Below are 19782 nucleotides of genomic sequence, written 5' to 3'. Positions count from 1 at the left end.
CCTCCTGATAAGTAATTTATACCACTTAATGTGAAATATTTTGCAAGGGAAGAGCTTTATTTTATCATTAGCAGCCCTTGTTTTACACCCTTTTATTTAAAAAAAAAAAAAAAAAAAAAGTGACCAAAACTGGTTGTCAAAATGATCCTGCAAAACATTTAAGGATGTGTTTAACTTTAAGTATGTGAATAGTGTCATTGATTTCTGCTCTAGTAAGTTCACAGGAATCAAAATTTCTGCGTATAGAAGATGGGAAAATAATTGAAAGGAAAAGCAGCAGAAAGAAAAAGCTACACTAATTACCTAATGAACTGGTGTTGACAGAATGGAAAAAGTTCACTTACTTACTCAGATGCATGATCATGTTGGAGGCTATACAATAAAATAATTACCTTAAGATAATTTATAATGTGCTTCTGCAGTCTCTTTTCTGTTTTGCAAGATAAAACGCTAAAACATATCTTTATGAAAAGATTGAATACAATATGAAAGTAAAAAAAACAAAAACAACAAACAGACAAACTAGTCCCTCCTACCTCCCTGAATTTCAGGATTAGGCAGTTCGCATACAAGTCTTCCTTTCTTTAAAATCTTCAGGTCAATCTTTCCCTTTTGGCAATTGCTTTCTTTTACTTTCCTCTATTCTTTGCATGGGCCCTTTAGGCTTGTGCTAGGCTGCTGCTTGACCATTTGCATCTTTACTGTGTTTGAGGGAAAGGAGTGGTTTACCCATCTGAAACACAAGGGAATGGAGAAGGAACTCCTTGATATATATACTATTAGGTACCAAAGATAAAAGAATAGGACACACCAAAGGTCTGCAGTGCTTGAGGCTCCTCCAGGGTCAGGAAACTATTAAATGGGATATACCCAGATAATCCTGGTAAGTGACCCGCACCTACGTGCTTCTAAGGGAAAAAAAATCCCAAGGTCGCTGCCAATGTGACCTGGGGGAGAAATTCCTTCCTGACACCACTTAATGGTGGTCAGTTCGACCCTGAGTATGTAAGCGAGAACCATCCAGCCAAGCTCCTGAGATGAAATGCTAGGTGCCAACTCAGAGCCCTAGCCCACCCTGCCTAGTATCACATGTACATCTGTGGCCATCCCTGATGCTTTATAGGACATAGATTGAAAAACCCTCCCAGAATATATGGGCACAGGGAGGAGATGAGGTTGAAGGGAAGAGAAATCTCCTTATGATCTCTGCAAGCGGCTGGATGTAATCACGACACATGAGCTTTTGGAACATAAACTGGAAGTAAACCACAAGACTCCTGCATCCCATCATCACAGGTAGTCCTGTCATGCAATTGCATATTTAAACTCTCTCTCTCTCAAAACTAAGGAGTTTGCCGTCATAGTTGTTAGTGGGAGGGTATTCCATAATCTCACCCCTTCAATAGTTGAAAAACCTTTGAATTTCCACCCTGCATTTGTTCATGACCATTTTGTATTGTTTGTTTTTGTGCCAATGTTATCCTTTAGCTTAAATAGCTGTTTGCTGTCCATAAATCTTAAGGGGATAAGTACCTACATTTTATATACACTCTCAGTTTTCTTTTTGTGAGACTATGAGAGGGGTAGCCATGTTGGTCTGAATCTGCAAAAGCAACGAGGAGTCCTGTGGCACCTTAGGGTATGTCTACATTAGCCACCCTAGTTTGAACTCAGGAGCAGTAACGGTAGTCCGAATTAGGGGCTTTAGTTCGAACTACCTAGCCTGTGCCGCAGGGAGTCCGAACTACCAGGCATTTAAAAATGGCAGCGCCCGGGAACATGCAAATGAAGCCCGGGATATTTTAATCCCGGGCTTCATTTGCAAGTTCGATTGACTACATTAGCCACCCTAGTTTGAACTAGGGTGGCTAGTGTAGACATACCCTTATAGACTAACAGATGTACTGGAGCATAAGTTTTCGTGGGCAAAGACCCACTTCGTCAGATGCATCTGACGAAGTGCGTCTTTGCCCACGAAAGCGTATGCTCCAGTACATCTGTTAGTCTATAAGTTGCTACAGGACTCCTTGTTGCTTTTGTGAGACTGAGCAAGCTAATACTTTTTAGTGTCCTCTCATGAAATGGAAAGTCTGTTTTTCTGTTCATCATAGTAGCTCTGATCTACCCCTCTTCCCGTTTGAATTCATCTTTCAGGTGGATGGGTGACCAGGATTGTATACAGTATTCCAGATGAAGCCTGACCGATGCCTTGTACAATAGCATTATTATTTCTCAATCCCAATTGGAAACATCTCACCAAATATGTCCTAGGATCACATTTACGTTTTTCACAGATGCATCAGGTTGATTGCTCATCCTCTAATTGATCTCCACACCAAGGTCTGCCTCTCTTCTATCATTTCCAGTTGTTGATCTTGTAAGCAGAATATGTGATTATTCCCTAAGTACATGACCTTCCATTTTAGATTATTGAATTTTATCTTAATCTTCAAGGTCATTTGGATTAATTTGTGGAATAGTCTGATCTACCTCCCTATGATGATGCCTCTAAACTTTGTCTCAATAGCAAATGTCATTGATACATTCCTGCCTTTTGAGTCAAGGTTTTTAATAATGGCAGGGAATAAAAGTTTAGTGCTTATACTGATCCTTGAGGAACTCCACTACTATCCTATTTCCAGTCTGATAATTTACCTTTCATCACAACCTTTCTCCCTTTTGGCCAGTTCCTTACTCGCTTTACAATGTTTGTACCAATTTCATAGTCCCTAATTTTACTAATTTTCTCTGTGGTACCATGTTTAATTTCTTACTGAAATCCAATTATATTCAGTCTTTTAGATAAGCAAAATGCAGTAAAAGTTTTTCTCAAAGGACAAAATCAAGTTAGTCCAGCATGATCTACTATTGGCAAATCTATACTGCTTTAACAATATAGAGCCCAGTTGCACCTTAAAGATTCCACTTTGTCAGATGCACAAAAGCTTATGCCAAATAAACTTGTTAGTCTTTAAGGTGCCAGAGGACTCTTGTTTTAGCTGAAACCAATTAATATGAATGCATCAAGCTCTAAGTTTTTCATCCATGTCATTTGTGGTGATTTTCATTTCTAGATACTCATTTCCATCAGTCATAGTGCCTTCATGCATATGTTCTCTATTGTCATAATTGAAAACTGAGGCAAAGTATTCATTTAGTATTTGGGTCATGCCTAGATTATCTTTAGTCTCCTTCCTATCATACTGCATAGCTGTCAACATCAGCCTTCCTTTTTCGCTCTTTATATAACTAAAAAACGTTTTAATTTCTTTGGTAAGGGTTAATTCAGCTTGATTTAGCTATTCTCACTTTATTTCTGCATTTTCTAACATCCATGATGTATGTATCTTTGCAAAGAATCTATTTTTGAATACCTTGGTGGTCTTCACTTACTCCTAATATGCTTTGAAGTGGCTATTCATCCAGCTGAATTTGGAGCCTTTCCCTACAAGTTTTTTCCTTTCTTTTCCAATGCAGATTTTTCAGTTTTTGTATAGCTTACTTGAAGAAATACCAAGCTTTTTGCACATTTGTCTCTGATTTCTTTTGTCCAATTGCCTTCTTTGAAAAATTAAGGCAATTAGTTAAAATCTGCCTTATTGAGATAAAAAACAGTAGTTGACTACCTGACTTTGGTTATCCTTCCATTTAATGTGTTAATTTGTGAACACTTGATCCAAGGCTGTTTCTTATAACCAGCTCCTCTTATTAAAACCAAGTCTAAAATTGCATCAACCCTTGATGAAGAAAATTGTCATTTATCACTTCACGGAATAACTGGACTTAGCTTTTATTCTCCAATCTGTACCTGGAAATGAGGCTTCCATTATGACACAATATCCACAATATTTATCATTGATATTGAAGAGATTGCTATCTATATCTGAATCTGTTCTAGTTGTAGGTCTGTCAGTTATTTTGAGTATAAAGAGCCCAATCACATAGACCTGTCTCTTCCTGGAATTTAGTATGAATTTTTATGTTCTCACACATTTATCCTCAATTTTCCTTAGGCTCCAATCTCTTGCTATGTCTATCATCTATCTCTATCTTCTGCAGGTATTGGTTTCCCTTCTTTTCTTCCTTTCTCCCCACCTGTCTTTCTCAGTATCTGGAGCAGCAAAAGTGTTAATGAAGTCAGTTAATCATTATTAGCAGGTCTCTTCCTCTGCTTTGTCATTGTGATTATGTTTTTCCATGAATCTGACAGTCCACCCTCCAGATCCTTTTGTTCGGCAGGTGTTGACAGATCTTTAGTTGCTGTGCCACGTTCTCTATCCTCTTCTGCATGACACCGGTCAAATCGCTTTTTAAATTGCATCATCTCTAACTTCATCTCTGCTTCTTGGATCTTCTCTGCCATGAGATCTGTCAAGTGATGTTTTAAGCACTTATGGCCCATAAGTGTGCCTAGTCCTTATTTGGGCATGTGCAAATAAATGAAGTAGTAACATCTCACTTCTGCCATGTGCAGTCTGGCATTGTGCATCGGAGAAGGTGGGCCATGTTTTCAGTCCTCTGCATTGGCCCTCAGACTGGTATCAGTGCATGGGAAGTAATACTGTTGTGGAGGATAGCAGAGGTTGGATACTCCCTGCATTGAGAAAATATCAAGAGATAATCTGCATTCAGGAGGGAAGCTTCTTGGTCCAGAGCAATTTACACTATTTCCAAGACATGGCTGTGCACAACAGATCCTGTAACTAGCACTAATTATGTTAACGGTTTGTTTTTCTGGAAGTTTTATTATTTAAATATTTTCATTTTTGATAATTTGATGTGACACATTACTTTCTTGCTTTTTGTGCTACACAAAAGGAGCATCTTATCAAAAGGCATTAATTCTGTTTGTATGGTATAAATTGTGTATGCAGGGCAAGATACAGGATTTGTATAAAACTACAGAGGTGGTTTTACTGCTTGGAAGGCATTTGAGTATTAATCTTTTACAATGATAGATGTTCTGCAGTAATTCTGCAACTGTGTTAATAGACCAAAAATGTGTGGGGGTACCTTTCAGAGCCATTCAGTTTTCTATAGAGCAGCAATTCTCACACATTAGTAGCACAAGGACCCCCATTTCGATTTAAAAATTTCTGGGAACCTCCTATCCTGCACATTCTCTGAGACCCCCACCTATACTCACTCCATTCCCCTTTCCCTCTGTCACTTACTCACCCCAGCCCAGGGACAGTGCGTGAATGTGGGGGAAAGGAGTTGGAGTGCCAGAGGAGGTTACACTTTTGGTTCAGGATGCGGGCTCTGCAGTGGGGCTAGGGAGAAAGGATTTGTGGTGCAGGTTGGGGCTCCAGGCTGGGACACAGGATTGGGGGTTATTCAGGAGGAGTTATTCAGCAGAGCCCATGACTCCTTTTGGAGTTCTCTTGTGGACCCCAGTTTGAGAAATGCTGTCATAAGTAATCTTATTTGTCGGGTTTGAGTTTTAATTATTTTTCATGATCTTTCTATCTGAAGTAGTCCTAAAACCGTGAAGTTGCAATTGAAATGTAATCACCTCTTCCTGGTGAATTTTTCAGATTGTGACCTCTGGGCATTCAGTTCTTTTGAACTCTTTTATAGAAGATGAATATTTCTGTAGGACAGGCAAATTGGGATGAAAGGAAAGTATTTTTAATTCAGATTTCCTTATTCATTGCTTTACTTTGTGGTGTATATGAAAGATAAAACCCTGTTTGTCAAGAAGTAGCTAAATCGCTCAAAAGGTTTAAATTGGTTCAGCTAGATCAGGATCTTTGTGATGTTGTTTGACAGAATGTGAACAGTGTAATGTGTTGCTACAGGAATGTATCCAGTAGACCAGTCAGAATATAACAACCTGAAAAGTGCTATAGAAAAACTGACACTAAATGATTCCAGTGTAACTATTCATCGGGATAGCAGCCTTGCTTTAGGAGCTGGATGGAGGTGAGACTTACTACACTTACTATTCTCTTCAATTTTAGGTAGTATCTTATAATATTGTTTTTTACTTCTGGGGTTTTAAATTCTAATTCATAGTAAGCCTAAAGTGAGTGGCTGATCTTTTTTGTAATCCATGTTCATGTACAGCACACAGTTTGTCTTGGTTAGCAGTCCTTGTTCAAGAGAAGCCTTGCAGTAAAGTTGGGAGAAATTTCTCAGATTTGATTTGCCAAAAGAGATGAGGTTTTGGGGGGAGGAGGAAGAGTGGGTGGGAAAGAGCGCATGTCTGTTTCACCAACCACTGGGTTAAGGTAGTATCCCAATTGGGCAGAAAGGAGATTTGAATTTGCATCTCTTACCTGCAACCCAGGTGAGTGCCTTAGTTGCCAGGTTGTGGAGCCATTTTCACTCTGGCTCAGTGAATATTTAGTGAGCCTAGGCTCATTGGTTAACCCTCTAGGTTACAAGCAGGAAATGGGAGCCGATGCTCACAGGGAGCCAACTTAAAAGCGGATATGCATTTACACAAATAAATGAATTTAAACATCCCTATTCTGTGCTTGACATTGCCAGATGATTTAATCTTTTAGAACTTCATTAAATAATGCATAGGAATACAGTACACATTTGTGAATAGCAAAAGGTGTGTTTTTTTTTTTTCTTCAGATTGGGGTTTCTTGGTCTTCTACATTTGGAAGTTTTTAATCAGCGATTGGAGCAAGAATACAATGCATCTGTCATTTTGACTGCACCTACAGTTCCATATAAGGCTGTTCTTTCCTCACCAAAACTGATAAAGGTATTTTAATTGATTTAATGGAGCTTGAAATGAATAGCAGCCTACATTTTTTTTCTAAACCAGTAAAATACATTTTAGATCAGTATCTTATTACAGGTGAAGCAGCAGCAGTCCTCTCCTTTATTTGTAGATTTCTTAGTACTGTACATTAAAAAAAGTATTTGGGCTCTTTTTTCACTATGGACTCCAGTGTGTCTATGACTTGGAGCACAACTTTAGAATTTGACAGGGGATAGTTCTGGGAATAAGAAGTTTTTTTTTTTTTTTTTTTTTGCTGTCTCTTTTTGTACATGTTCAGAATTGGTTGAGTTATGAGCTCTTGAAAATTTGACTATATCTCCTGCTGTGACAGGGTGGAACTTCACTCTGGTGCCTCCTGCTAGTTATCATGGGAAGTAGTCTTCTTGCCAGTGTGCCCTCTTCTGGTGGTGCCTTGCTGCTGTCACTTCTGCACTGGGACCCACCTCACTCCCAGGACTTGCAGTGTCCTCTTCAGTGACACAGCTGTGTTCTGTGCTCCCCCGTCCTGGGAGAATGTCGCAGTCCCTGAGCCCAATTACTTCCTCAGGGACGAATGGGGGCCGGAGGAACTACTTTGGGTACACCCCCTCTGCCTCCTCAGTTATACTTTCCTGGGCCACCTTCCTCTTTGCCCTTGCTTCATGGCCTCAGCCTGCAGATCCTTGCAGCCCACCAAGAGCTTCTCTTAGTTCCCTGTGTCTCTGCCTGCAGCACTGCTCTGTCCATGGTACTTGTTCATCCTGCCAGACAGCCAGTCCTTCTCCCTGCTCAAGTTTCAGCATATGACTGAAGCTGCTCTGTTCTGCAACCCTTCTTATATGGGCCAGCCTGGCCCTGATTAGTTGCTCCTTGCAGTGCCTCTCTTATTGACAGAACCCTTGAAAGCCATGCAGGAGGTAATTAACCCCTTTAGAGTCCAGTGTGTGGCAGGCACCCCATCACATCTGTCTTTGTCTTGCTGTGAAACCTACATGTTCTATAGTTGCCTAGTCATAACTCCATAATAATGTCTGTATGGGCATGCAAGCCTAATCTGTGGGAGTGGATGCATGCAAACCTGATTTGAGGAAGACGGATGCACATAAAGACCTCTCCACTTGGAGAGACACTCTTCTATTAGATTTTGTGCTGCACTGGAGAAGCTTTCATGTGGAGCTGCTGACAGAACAGAATCTTTCCAGTGCCAACTTTCAACTGAGTTTAACAAAACAAGGAAGTTAATATACAGACTTTGTTTGGAAGCAGTTAGGGTTGCTAAACACCTAGCAATCACAATTACTATACACTATAGACCATACATCACAATCATTTCTGTTCTTCAAAAGATGCCAACCTTCCCTCACTCCCTTTATCGACTCTTCAACACTTATCGCTCCTTGCTAAATTATCCTCTAGCATATCAAGCATCCACAACTACTAATGTTGGAGAAAAAAATCTGGAAAAGGAATGTGTGCAGAAGGGTACAAATAGGGAAGAATTAAGGCTGCAGTAGATTGCATGTGGTATTACACTAGGGCTTTGTCTAGGCTCTAGGCTTCTTTCGGAAGAAGCTTTTCTGGAAGAGATCTTCTGAAAAAACTTCGTCCAAAAGAGACCATCCAAACTGCCAAAGCACATCAAAAGATAGTGTCCACATTGAATGGACACTAACTCGCATTTCATCTGTGATTACTATGGATGGAGTGGTCATCAGGGTACCTGTGCTTTTTCCTCTTTCCTCTTCTTTTGAAAGAACTCCCTCTTCCCTGTTCACACACGCCTTTTTCTGAAAGAGCTCTTTTGGAAAAAGGCTTTTTCCTTGTAGAAAGAGGTTTACCAATGTTGGAAAAACCCCTCTGTTCTTTCGATTTTTTTTTTTTTTCGAAAGAACACACAGTATGGACGTAACTGTTTTTTTCGGAAAAACAGCTGTTTTTCCAAAAAAAACCAAAACCAAAAACCCTCTGTAGTGTAGACATATCCTAGTTGTGTAATGGTAAGTTGTATGCCTATGGGTGGAGGGGCAAGCTGGTCAGGCCAGAAGTGAAGGTATTTATTCTATTTCTCCTAGATTGTGTCTTAAATTTGCATCTTCTAGCTTTTATAGGTTTGTGCTGGGATGTGTGTGAGTAGCAATTTTAACTCCTTCACAGATTAAAAAAAATGTATATTTATTCTGTGGGCATGGCACATATGCTCATGTGCCACACTTAGAATACTACTGCACAGAATACTGATAATACAGATTCTGCACTTGTTGCTATTGGGAACCATAGAATCATAAGCTCAAGTCTCATTTGTTCTACTGAGTTAGTGTTTTGCGCTCTTCAAAATATTTATTGTTGAGCAAGGCCTCATATCCATTGAGAGCTTATGTAAATTAAGATTAGAATCTATGTTCGTAATATGGTGGGACCCTAGTATCAGGTAAGCCATTAAGTAGTAGTAGCCATTAAAAAAAATTTATAAAAATTTGTCAAATCTATAAACACAGCTAAGCTGTCTGTAAAATGGGACTACTGCATATTTAACCCACTATTTGGAAAACATAATTTGTAATCATGTAACTAAAAACCTATAACACATCAGCATAAGGGGGCAGAGTTAGTGTAGTAGAAGCAACATTAATTCTGGCACTTCCTTACTTTAGGCTAGGAAACCCAGCACTGAAAATAACATATTATTTTTATATACAGGCAGTCCCCAAGTTACGCGGATCCGACTTATGTCAGATCCGCAGTTACGAATGGGACTTTTCTCGCCCCGGAGGACGGGAGTGGCGGGACGCCCAGATGCGCCGTGGTCCGCCGCCTCCGTCCTCCGGGGTGAGAAAAGCTGCTCCCCGTCTCCCTGGTCTGCAGGGAGACGGGGAGCAAAGCCTTGGAGCACGCCTGCAGCGGGACAGCCCGGGCGTGCTCCGTGGCTTTGCTCCCCGTCTCCCGACCAGCAGACCAGGGAGACGGGGAGCAAAGCCGTGGAGCACGCCCGCAGTGGGACAGCCTGGGCGCGCTTGGGCTGTCCCGCTGCGGGCATGCTCCGCGGCTTTGCTCCCCGTCTCCCTGGTCTGCTGGGGGGGGGGGGGTGCAGCTAGTGCCCTCCCCCCCCCCCCCCCCCAGCAGACCAGGCTTTTCTTGCCTACCCCTGGGGTAGAGCAGCTGGGGGCTGCCGGGTTGGTCCCGCAGTGCCGCTCCGGACCATCCCGGCAGCACCCCAGCTGCTCTGCTCCAGGCGTCCTGATTCAGCCGCTGCTGGTCAGTTTCAGCAGCGGATGAATCAGGACACCTGGGGCAGAGCAGCTGGGGTGCTGCTGGGTTGCTCCAGTAGCGCTGAGGAGCCGCACTACTGGAGCAACCCAGCAGTACCCCAGCTGCTCTTCCCCAGGCGTCCCCAAGTCAGCCGCTGCTGAAACTGACCAGCAGCTGACTACAGGAAGCCCGAGGCAGAGTTGCTCTGCCCCAGGCTTCCTGGAATCAGCCGCTGATCAGTTTCAGCAGCAGCTGACTTGGGGACGCCTGGGTTTCTTAAGTTGAATCTGTATGTAAGTCAGAACTGGCGTCCAGATTCAGCCGCGGTTGAAACTGATCAGTTTCAGCAGCGGCTGACGCCAGTTCCGACTTACATACAGATTCAACTTCAGAACAAACCCACAGTCCCTATCTTGTACGTAACCTGGGGACTGCCTGTAATTATGTCTACATTGTGCTCCCTGTGGGATCCTGTTTCTAAATTACTTTGGATCTTAGTTCTGAAAGATTGATGCTATATAGACAGTAGATCCTCTCAAAAGCCTCATATCTTTCTTTGAAAAGCTGTAACAAGATTTCAATTAAACTGAAAAGAATTTTGTGATTCATATGTATCATTTTTGTTTTGGCAGGAAACACAGAGGGGAATTATTTTAATTAGAATACAGTCAAGAATAAAACAGCAGTTCTTTCAGTTTTTCATGACTTTAGTGCTGTCTCATGAGAAAACGAGCACTTCTTCAGCATGCCATTCAAAAACTCGTAAATTTCCTGTTGATTTTAATTGACAACTAGAGTATACCTGTTCCATGGGAACAATGTACCTTTCAGTACCCTTCATCATGGGTTGCAGTGATACAATTATGCAGAATGTTGAAATGTCACTTTCTTCTGAGCTGTAGATTTTCAGTTACAGTTTAACCCAAATCATTGCATGCTGTCCTGTCTCACTTTCCTGAAAGTGACTAAAACTGGCATTCACTGATGTTCAAAGATGAGAGAAGAAATGCAGTCATGCTATGAAGCAATTTCTTATAGACCATGTGGTTCAGTGAATCCCTTTAGATGCACACAGCCCCTAGATTAAAGGGTAACTTTCAGAAAAGTGAAGCTGATCAGGCCAATGTGACTTTTAATCCTTAAATCCACAACTTTTTGTAAGACCAGTGCTAAAATAACACTCCTTCAGTGATGAGACTAGTGACTGATTTCAGGTCTAGTGTCTTGTAGACCATTCACACTATAAATGTTATACAATGCTGGACAGCTTGAAAATGATCTAGTAAGCAAAAAAATTAATAGTACAAGAGATCTGACTTTAAAATAACATTTTTGGAGAATCATCTTTCCTTTTACCAGAATCTTCAATTGTGAGTGTTTTTGGTGGCTCCTATCTCAAATTGTTTAAATTAGAAACAATTTTATACCACCTAAAAGTCTGGGATCCCTGCAGTCAAATGGTGTAAAGCATTAATTTATAACTCTGTTTGATAATGTTGACTCCTGATCCTTGTAGCAGAATGTAGTCAATATATAGTGAATAATGAAAGTACCGTTTTTCAGTGTTAGGTTGAATGTATTACAATGACTAAGGCAACGGCACTGTACCAAGATTGTGACTTACCACTATAACGCCTCGTGCTGGTCACTCTGGGAATTAGCTCAATCCAGCCTTGAGCACCCTCTCCTGGCGGTCTCATCTACTCTGTAAACTTTATGTGCATTCTTTACTACTTGTCTGGACCCGTGTCTCTCTCCGACCACAGTGACCTTCCCTCGAGGTACTGCTCTGTGGCAGCACCCCCAGGTTCTGGGGGTCCTTCCCTCCAAAGGAGTCCCAAACCTTTATATCAGCCTTGCCTCAGTGACCCACAGCAAGTTGTCATCTAGCCCCTGCCTCACGGGCAAACTTCAGTCTGAAAGGGCTACTCATTGTCCAGTGTGTTTGGACTTGCTGTCTTCTCTTGCCTTGGCTGCTCCTCTGCAGCTCAAGTACCTCGTTGGATCCCTGTTGCTAGGTCTCAGCCTAGGATTTTAGGCCTGAGCTCCCGTCTCACCCTGCCTTCCCCTAGCACTGCTCTCTCCAATGTACCCCTGCTAGCAGGAAGCTAGGTCCCTTCAGAGCTGGAGGGAGAGAGAGCTCTCCATCCTTTTTTATACAGTGCTGCTGGACACTGATTGGCTGCTACAAGCCCTATCCCAATTGGCTCCTAGTCATAGCCCTCTCCTAAGTCTGTTTTAACCCTTTATACTCCAGTGTGGGGTTACTTGCCCCCATCAAAGGGACCTCATTGAACAATGAGGATAAAAAATAAATTGGGCCAAATGTCTTATTCATCGATTTACCTTTAGAACATAAGGAGGATCTTATTAGGTCAGATCAAAGGTCCATCTAGACCAGTATCCTGTCAGTGGCCAGTACTAGGTGCCCCAGAGGTAGTGAACAGAACAGGTAACCATAAAGCAATCCATTCCCTGTCGCTCTTTCCCCACTTCTGGCAGACAAAGACCAAGAACACCGTCCTCCGTCCATAACTATTTTTGGACCTATCCTCCTTGAAATTTATCTAATTCTTTTGTGAACCCATTTGTAGTCTTGGGCTTCACAACATCCACTACACAGAGTTCCATGGGCTGACGGTGTGTTGTGTGAATAAATACTTCCTTTTTTTTTTCTTCAAACCTGCCTATTAATTTTGTTTGTTGACTGCTAGTCCTTGACAGGGATGTTAGCGTGTAATTGAATAATCATCTAACCACATCAAATTTTAGCAGTTACACATCCATTCAATAGTCCTTGGGGGCGGGGAGGCTACCAGTGTGCTCCAGCCCCTCTCCCAAGGAACACCCTACCACACTGCACTGCTCCCTCTTTATCAGAGGCAGCAGTATGGAGTAGCATGCAGGAACTGGTCCAGAAGGGGAGTTATTTTTAAAACCAGCTCACCGCAGACAGAAACTGCTCTGTGGTAGCTTGGGTCTAAGCTTCCTGCGGACAAAGGCTGCTCTGTGGCAGCTTCTGTCTGAGCTCCTTGCGGAGAGAGAGCAGCCTCTGTCCGTGACAGGCCAAGGCTCACCACGGAGAGAGGCTGCATTGTGGGATGCCAGAGCAGCCTCCGTCCACAGGGAGTTGGACACCCCACAGACAGGGGTTGCAGCTGCGGAGCAGCCTCTGCCCATGGTGATCCTGGGATCACCGCAGACAGAAGCTGCTTTTTGGCTGCCTTACACCTCCCCTCCTGCCTCTTATAGAGGCAGCAGTGCAAGGGTTAGGATACAGGTGGCACCATGGAGCCAGCTTTTAAGGCAGGCTCCTCCCAGCTCCTGCCTGCCCCCTCTCCTCCCCCCATTGCCTCTGTAGGAAAAAGCAAGAGGGACAGGTAGGTCTGCGGAGCCAGCACTTGTGGAGAGCCAGCTTAAAAGGCGGCTCCCCACACACATTGGTTCCCGCCTGCTCCCCTCACCTTTCATGCTGCTGCCTCTCTATCAGAGGCAGCAGTGTGTGTGTGTGTGTGTGTGTGTGTGTGTGTGTGTGTGTGTGGAGGGGGGGGGCAGGTGGATTTGGTGCTTATGGGAAGCTGGTTTAAAAGCTGGCTCCCCATGGGCACCAGTTCCCACCTCCCTCTCTTTCTTGAGGCCTCTGATACAGAGGCAGCAAGGTGGGGAGAATGCGTGTAGTTGACAAGATTAATTGATAAGCCCAGCCTTATCGGTTAATTGTCTATGCATTTACATCCCTAGTCCTTGAATTATGTGCTGTGTTTCAGCCTTAATGACCTTTAAATTTAGTTTGCGTGAAATTTTCATTGGTATTTATGAATACCTTTCAACATTTATGGCTTAGATGGAGCATGAATTTTCATAGGGAAAACTTGAAAGGATTTTAAACTTTTTTTTTTTTTTTTTTTAAACAAAGGTATAGTGCTCTTGTATGTCAGTTCCTTTAACTTACTGCTATTACAATAACCATTGACAATAGATAAGGCTGCATGGAATTTAGGCAATTCTAATTATATTGTGTTTTTTATTCCCATATTTCTGAATTGATGAGAATTCAGTATTTAAGCGTACTAATCCAAATGACTGACTTTTTTAAAATTTGCCAGTCAGAAACTGAAATGTAATGTTTGGTAGTGCTTTAGAATCGTACTTGCCATGAATTTGGGATAATCACATCACTCACAAGTCTATCCTCCAACAATTGCAATAAAATGTATATACTCTCACAGCGTGGAATTTTGTTCAGCTTCCCCCCTTTTTCATGTGTTGTTTTAAAAGGGGAAAATCTTCTAGAAATACTGTGATTGACACACACAGGTTGGAAATTAGTGATATTTGTAAGTGCAGTATAAAAACTCATTTATATGTATGGAGGTCAGACTAGATGATTATGCCAGTCCCTTCTGACCTTGAAGTCTATGAGTATATATGTTTTATGTGTCAATTTTTCATTCACAATGACATCCTTGTAGATTTTTTACAATTAAAACTAACACCGTTTAATAAATTGATAAGTTCTCACTTCTTCATTCCCCTTTACTTTCTGTGGATTCAAATGAATCAAAATTATATATTGGTTTGTTGTAAGCCAGCACAACATTCTGAAGAGAGGTTATAGCTGCTCTGCAGCATAGTTTGTTTGATTGAAAATAAACATTGATTTAATTCTGGGGTGACAAAAGGCTGGATTTTAAAGGGAAATGCTTGCAGAATTGGGACCATAATCATGATGCCTATTTGTTTTTTGTTTTTTTAAAGTAAATACTCTTTTGTTCCACTATATTTGGGACTATATTAAGTTAGAGATAAAATTGTGCTTGTGTGTATGGTTTTTAAACTACTGATATTGGACACAATAAGTGACTTGCCTTACTAGACCAAACAGTGATTAATATCTGAGGCTGCAATGATAGCTTTACAGTCTAAGGATGCTGCTTCTTTATACTCAATGAGCATCAAAAATTTATGAAACAAGAAATAATAATGTAAGTGTCATTTTCTGAAAGATATTTCCAAAAATGTATTTACTCTAGTCAGTGACTTGAGAATAAAGTTCACTAGAAATACTTGTAAAAGGATTCTTGTGGAAGCAAGTTCTTGGTTCAGCTGGTTTATGTATACTTTTGCAGGAACACAGAAAAGAGGAGATTACTATTATCAATCCTGCTGAATTTCCTGATAAATTTTCAGTATCTGAATATTTGGAGCCAATTGTTTTGGGGACTGTCATAACACCTGATGAATATATTGGAAAAATAATAACTCTGTGTCAGGTTTGTATAGAATTTTAATTTTGTGAATACATTGTTAAACTACTTGTGGTATCTAGATAACACAGTCATGGGCACCATAGAAATATTTAGTAATAACAACTCTCCCGATAAAATCAAAATTAAAAGCTCTCTGATCTGATTCATCACTTTTCTGATTTACAAGATCATCTAGTGTGGTAATACCTTTTATTGGACCAACTTCTGAAGAAGAGAACTGTGTAGCTCAAAAGTTTCTCGCCAACAGACATTGGTTCTGTAAAAGATAATACTTCACCCACTTTGCCTTTCTAATGTCCTGTGCCTGACATGGCTACAACATTGCATACAAGATCAAGCAATGAAAGATGCTGCTCTGGCTCAACCATGGAGAGTACTTTTCAACAACTCCAGCTCCCAATAAGAGGGAGGAGATTTTGCCAGTTTGCTTTCCTGCTGAAGACTATTGACAGCAGGAGATGCTGGAAGTATTAGGTATATCATATAAAGGAGTACAGTAATGAAACTAGGGATGTAAAATCCCATTTCAATGGTTAACTGATTTATGTAGTGTCTGACCAATTAAAGGAGGCACCGGTGGAGAGAGCCCCTCCGCCTCTCTCTGCTCCCCTCTAACCCCCGGCTGGAGCAGCCCCTGACTGCAGCACACCAGGGCCCGCCATGGACAGGAGCTGCTCTGGCTGTGCTGGAGTACCTCTGTTCATGATGGGTCCCACAGGGCTGGAGCAGCCCCCCAGCCTGTAGCAGATGTTAACCTTTCACATCTCTAAATGAAACATAATTTTTAGTCGCAGACCTGAACAGCAGCAGTTTCTATTGCTTGACTTAGGGAGTCTTTCAGTTTCTTGTATCTCTGACAAGTATATTCGGGATGTAAAATTCTGTTTAAGTAGTTAACCAGTTAAACGTTATGTTTACCTGATTAATTGATTAAACAGGGACAAGTGGGGGAGCCTTGTCATGACTGGGCTGGAATGGCAGCCCGGGAGGAGGACTCATGGGCTCCCAGGCTGCTACTTCCAGCTCTGCTCAAGGCTGCTGATTCCCAACCCATGTGGGCTGGGAGCCAGTCTGCCGCAGACAGAGGGCTGCCCCCAGATAATGGTTCGTCATTACCTGGTAATGGTGATGCTTACTGGATAACTGGCTAACTATTCACTTCCTTAGTAGATACGATGTGCTTCACCTGACTCTGCCATGTATAGTAGATGTAGGAAAAAACAGGAGGATGGAAATTGTGGTCAGCTATTCAAACAATTCCATTTAAGAAAACTAACATATTGCTTCCCTTAATAACACAATACATGTTTTAAAACCCATTTTATTTGCAGTATTTTTTTTAAATTAAATTAAAAAAGAATTGTACCTAAATGCTATATTTTATGTACTGTTGTATGTACAAACTTTTGTTACAAAACACTTTTATGTGTACAAATAACAGTGTATACAATTCAGGATCATATGCTATAGGGATGTGAAAGTGTCACCATGTACATAGTTAACTGAAGAGTCTAGGCTCATTGGTTAGCTTTCAGTTACGCAGAGGCTCCCGTTATGCATAGGGGACTTTCAGAAGCAGCAGTGTGTTGCAACAGACTGTAGTCAACCTGAAACTTTTAGTAGTTAAATGGTTACTTAATTATACACATTTCAACATCCCTAATATACTACTACATCTATTACATTTGTGCCCAAAGTATGTAGTATGAAGGCATTTTGTAATAAAATAAATACATATATAAAAATCAGACTGTTGAATCATAGGAATAATAGCCAAGAGTTGGGCGTGATCTTAAAAGCCCCCGAGCATGGCTGGTTTCCTGTGTGTGAACAGAACCTTGTCTTTGCTGGGGCTCCTTGAATGTGTAAGGCTGACCCACAAAGAACTACTTGCAGCATTAGGTAGCAACAGCAGAAGCTCTTAAGATTTTCAATGATGAGGCAAGAGGCATTAGAAAATATGTGCATGAAATGGATTTATGGACCATTTGTCTTAAATAGCCACTTATTGAATGCTGTAATTCTCCATGAATTCTGGGCATCTAAACAGAGCTACTAAAAAAAACTACTCAAAACTGTGTCATGACTGGTTGCCAAAATCTGTGTAATAGTAGCCCCAAATTGCCTGTTTTTTTCTTTATAGTGTTGTGAGACTTTTCTACTGAAGAGAGCATATTTTTTAAAGTGTCATATTTATTAGGCTCGCAGGGCTGTTCAGAAGGACATGGTATACATTGATGAACACAGGGTTATGCTGAAATATATCTTCCCGCTCAATGAAATTTTGGTGGATTTCTATGATGCTTTGAAATCACACTCTTCAGGATATGCCAGGTGAATTTTTCTCTTTCAAATTATAGTTTAAGAATTTTGGGTGAGATTTTCAAAGGCATAGTTGTAAAGTAAATGCTCTACTGTCATTATCTTTAAACAATATATTGAGGGAAGAATATTCTTGTGTAATAGCATTTCATCAAGGAGTTTGTAATGTAAATTAAACATAACAGAGAAGGTGATGACGGTGGGGATGGGGATATGGAAAAGGGCAAGAGATTCAGTGGGAGATCAGATTTACTGTTATGTTCATGTTGAGCTAAAACAAATACATCTTTGCTCAGATGCGCATGAGGAAAAAAAAGGGGAAAAAAAAGGGGGGGAGAAGGTTTTAATTGTTGAATGTTTAACCAAAATTGAGATTTTGTAAAATGCAAGAAATCTTAATTATCTGTAATAGTGTGTGGGGATTAGGGATATAAAATCCCATTTAATCAGTTAACCTGTTAAACATAATATTTAACCAGTTAACTGCTTACTTAGGATCCCATGGGCAGAGATTCATGCAGGGCCAGGCCAGATGCATCGCAGGCAAGGGATGGCCGGGGCTGGGATGGCCATACTGTGTCACCTTACTAGGTGGTATTTACCAGTTAACAGTGGCCCAGCCGAGCTGGACCAGCCTCCAACCTGGGCGGGAGGGCTGCTCCTATTCGGGCTGGGGTGATGCTTACCAGTTGAACTGTTTACATCCTTATTTTGAGAGAGAGAGAGAGAGAGAGTGTGTGTGTGTGTGTGTGTAGGATAATTTACTGCATGTCTTTAGAATTTTTTTATACTTAAGGGCAGTGTATTACAATACAGTAGTACCAATCTATAAAGGAAATACGGACAACCTGGGATATTAGACTCATCAGCTTAACTCCTGTAACCAGAAAGATAATGGAGCAAATAATTAAGCAATCATTTGCAAACATCTAGAAGTTAAGGAGGTGATAAGTAACAGCATGGATTTGTCAAGAACAAATAATGTCAAACCAATGTGATGAGTTTGACTGGATAACAAGCCTTGTGAATGGGAGGAAGTGGAAGATGTGATCTATCTTGACTTTAGTAATGCTTTTGACACTGATTACCACTTTCTCATAAACAAAATAGGTAAATACAACTAGAAAAAGCCACTATATGGTGGGTGCATAACAAGCTGATGTCTCTGTTCTTGATTCCTGGCACTTCCTTTTCTTGTAAAGCAATTCTGAAATAACAATGACTAAATAACACACATGTTGTAGAGAGGAAATCTTGTATAAGGTTGAAGCCCTGTAGCTTCCACCCGTTTTGAGTACTGTCATCATTATTGGGCATGAAATAATCCTATTATCAGTTTCTTCATTAAGTTAATCATACCTGTAGGCAGGGATTTTTAGAGTTTGGTGCTGAACTCTTCTAACTTTTTTCAAAAACCCCAGCCTAATAAATCAAATCGGGTAGTCATCATAGAAATCAGTTCACATAATTTACTGTCATATATGACTCTCTCCCCTTGCCAGATGTCCATTGTGCAAGTGTCCAGCATACTCTGTGAGAAATAGCATTATCTATGTATCCAAAGGAATAACGTATTTCCACTTGTTAGTTCTTTGTTCCAGTGTGAGAAGGAAACATTTCAAAATGTTAATCCACGTTCTTAACTTTATTCTGGCAATTAAGCAAATAATTCAATCAGTGTGCAGAAAATTATGTTCTTTTAAGTTAAAAATCTTTACAGTGGGTGGTTATAAAATGTGCAGATACTTATACAGCCTTTGGGAGTTGAGCTGAATAGAATATGTTGCTAGATGGATGGCCGGCAAATATAAGTGCCTCATTATGGAAACCTGATCCCAGAAGATTTAGTAGTAAGATGCTTAAATGCTTTGATGCTGGGATCATGATTTATTTTTTTGATATCCACAATTGTGTTAGATACATTACTGTAGTAAGAATGACAGTTCCCTGCCAAATGAGATTGCAATTTAATGGAAGTTCCTATAATTCAGTGGGTAGCAAAAGAGAACTCTGTGGCTTATGTGACAGGATTGAAAATTTGCTGTGGTGGTTCTGCTTGTTGTAGTGAAGTGTTTTGTTTTGGTTCTTAAAATGTTTTATGAATATAGTATTAATATTGCGGAGACAACACCCAATCATATGTGGCTGAACTGGAAGAGGGAGAGAAGATGGGGAAGAGAAGAGCGTGGATAGAAAGAAAGAGGAGAATGGGGAGAAATGTGG

The 19782-nt window shown here is 41.0% G+C and overlaps 1 protein-coding gene across 5 annotated transcripts in view; it reads left to right on the top strand.

The window, feature by feature from the left end:
* The window catches only part of GUF1 (GTP binding elongation factor GUF1), a 53904-nt gene that overhangs the window by 28429 nt on the left and 5693 nt on the right, over positions 1-19782 (top strand). For all 5 annotated transcript variants that reach the window (XM_025187372.2, XM_075930489.1, XM_075930488.1 and 2 more), the window contains 4 exons: positions 5802-5925; positions 6589-6721; positions 15097-15240; positions 17438-17571. In XM_025187372.2, the coding sequence (XP_025043157.2) occupies positions 5802-5925; positions 6589-6721; positions 15097-15240; positions 17438-17571 (535 nt within the window). The remainder of the gene's footprint in view (positions 1-5801; positions 5926-6588; positions 6722-15096; positions 15241-17437; positions 17572-19782) is intronic.

Source organism: Pelodiscus sinensis, chromosome 5, assembly GCF_049634645.1.
Source record: "Pelodiscus sinensis isolate JC-2024 chromosome 5, ASM4963464v1, whole genome shotgun sequence".
Lineage (NCBI taxonomy): Eukaryota > Metazoa > Chordata > Testudines > Trionychidae > Pelodiscus > Pelodiscus sinensis.
Note: the sequence above shows the minus strand (reverse complement) of the source record. Positions and strands in the feature narration are given on the sequence as shown.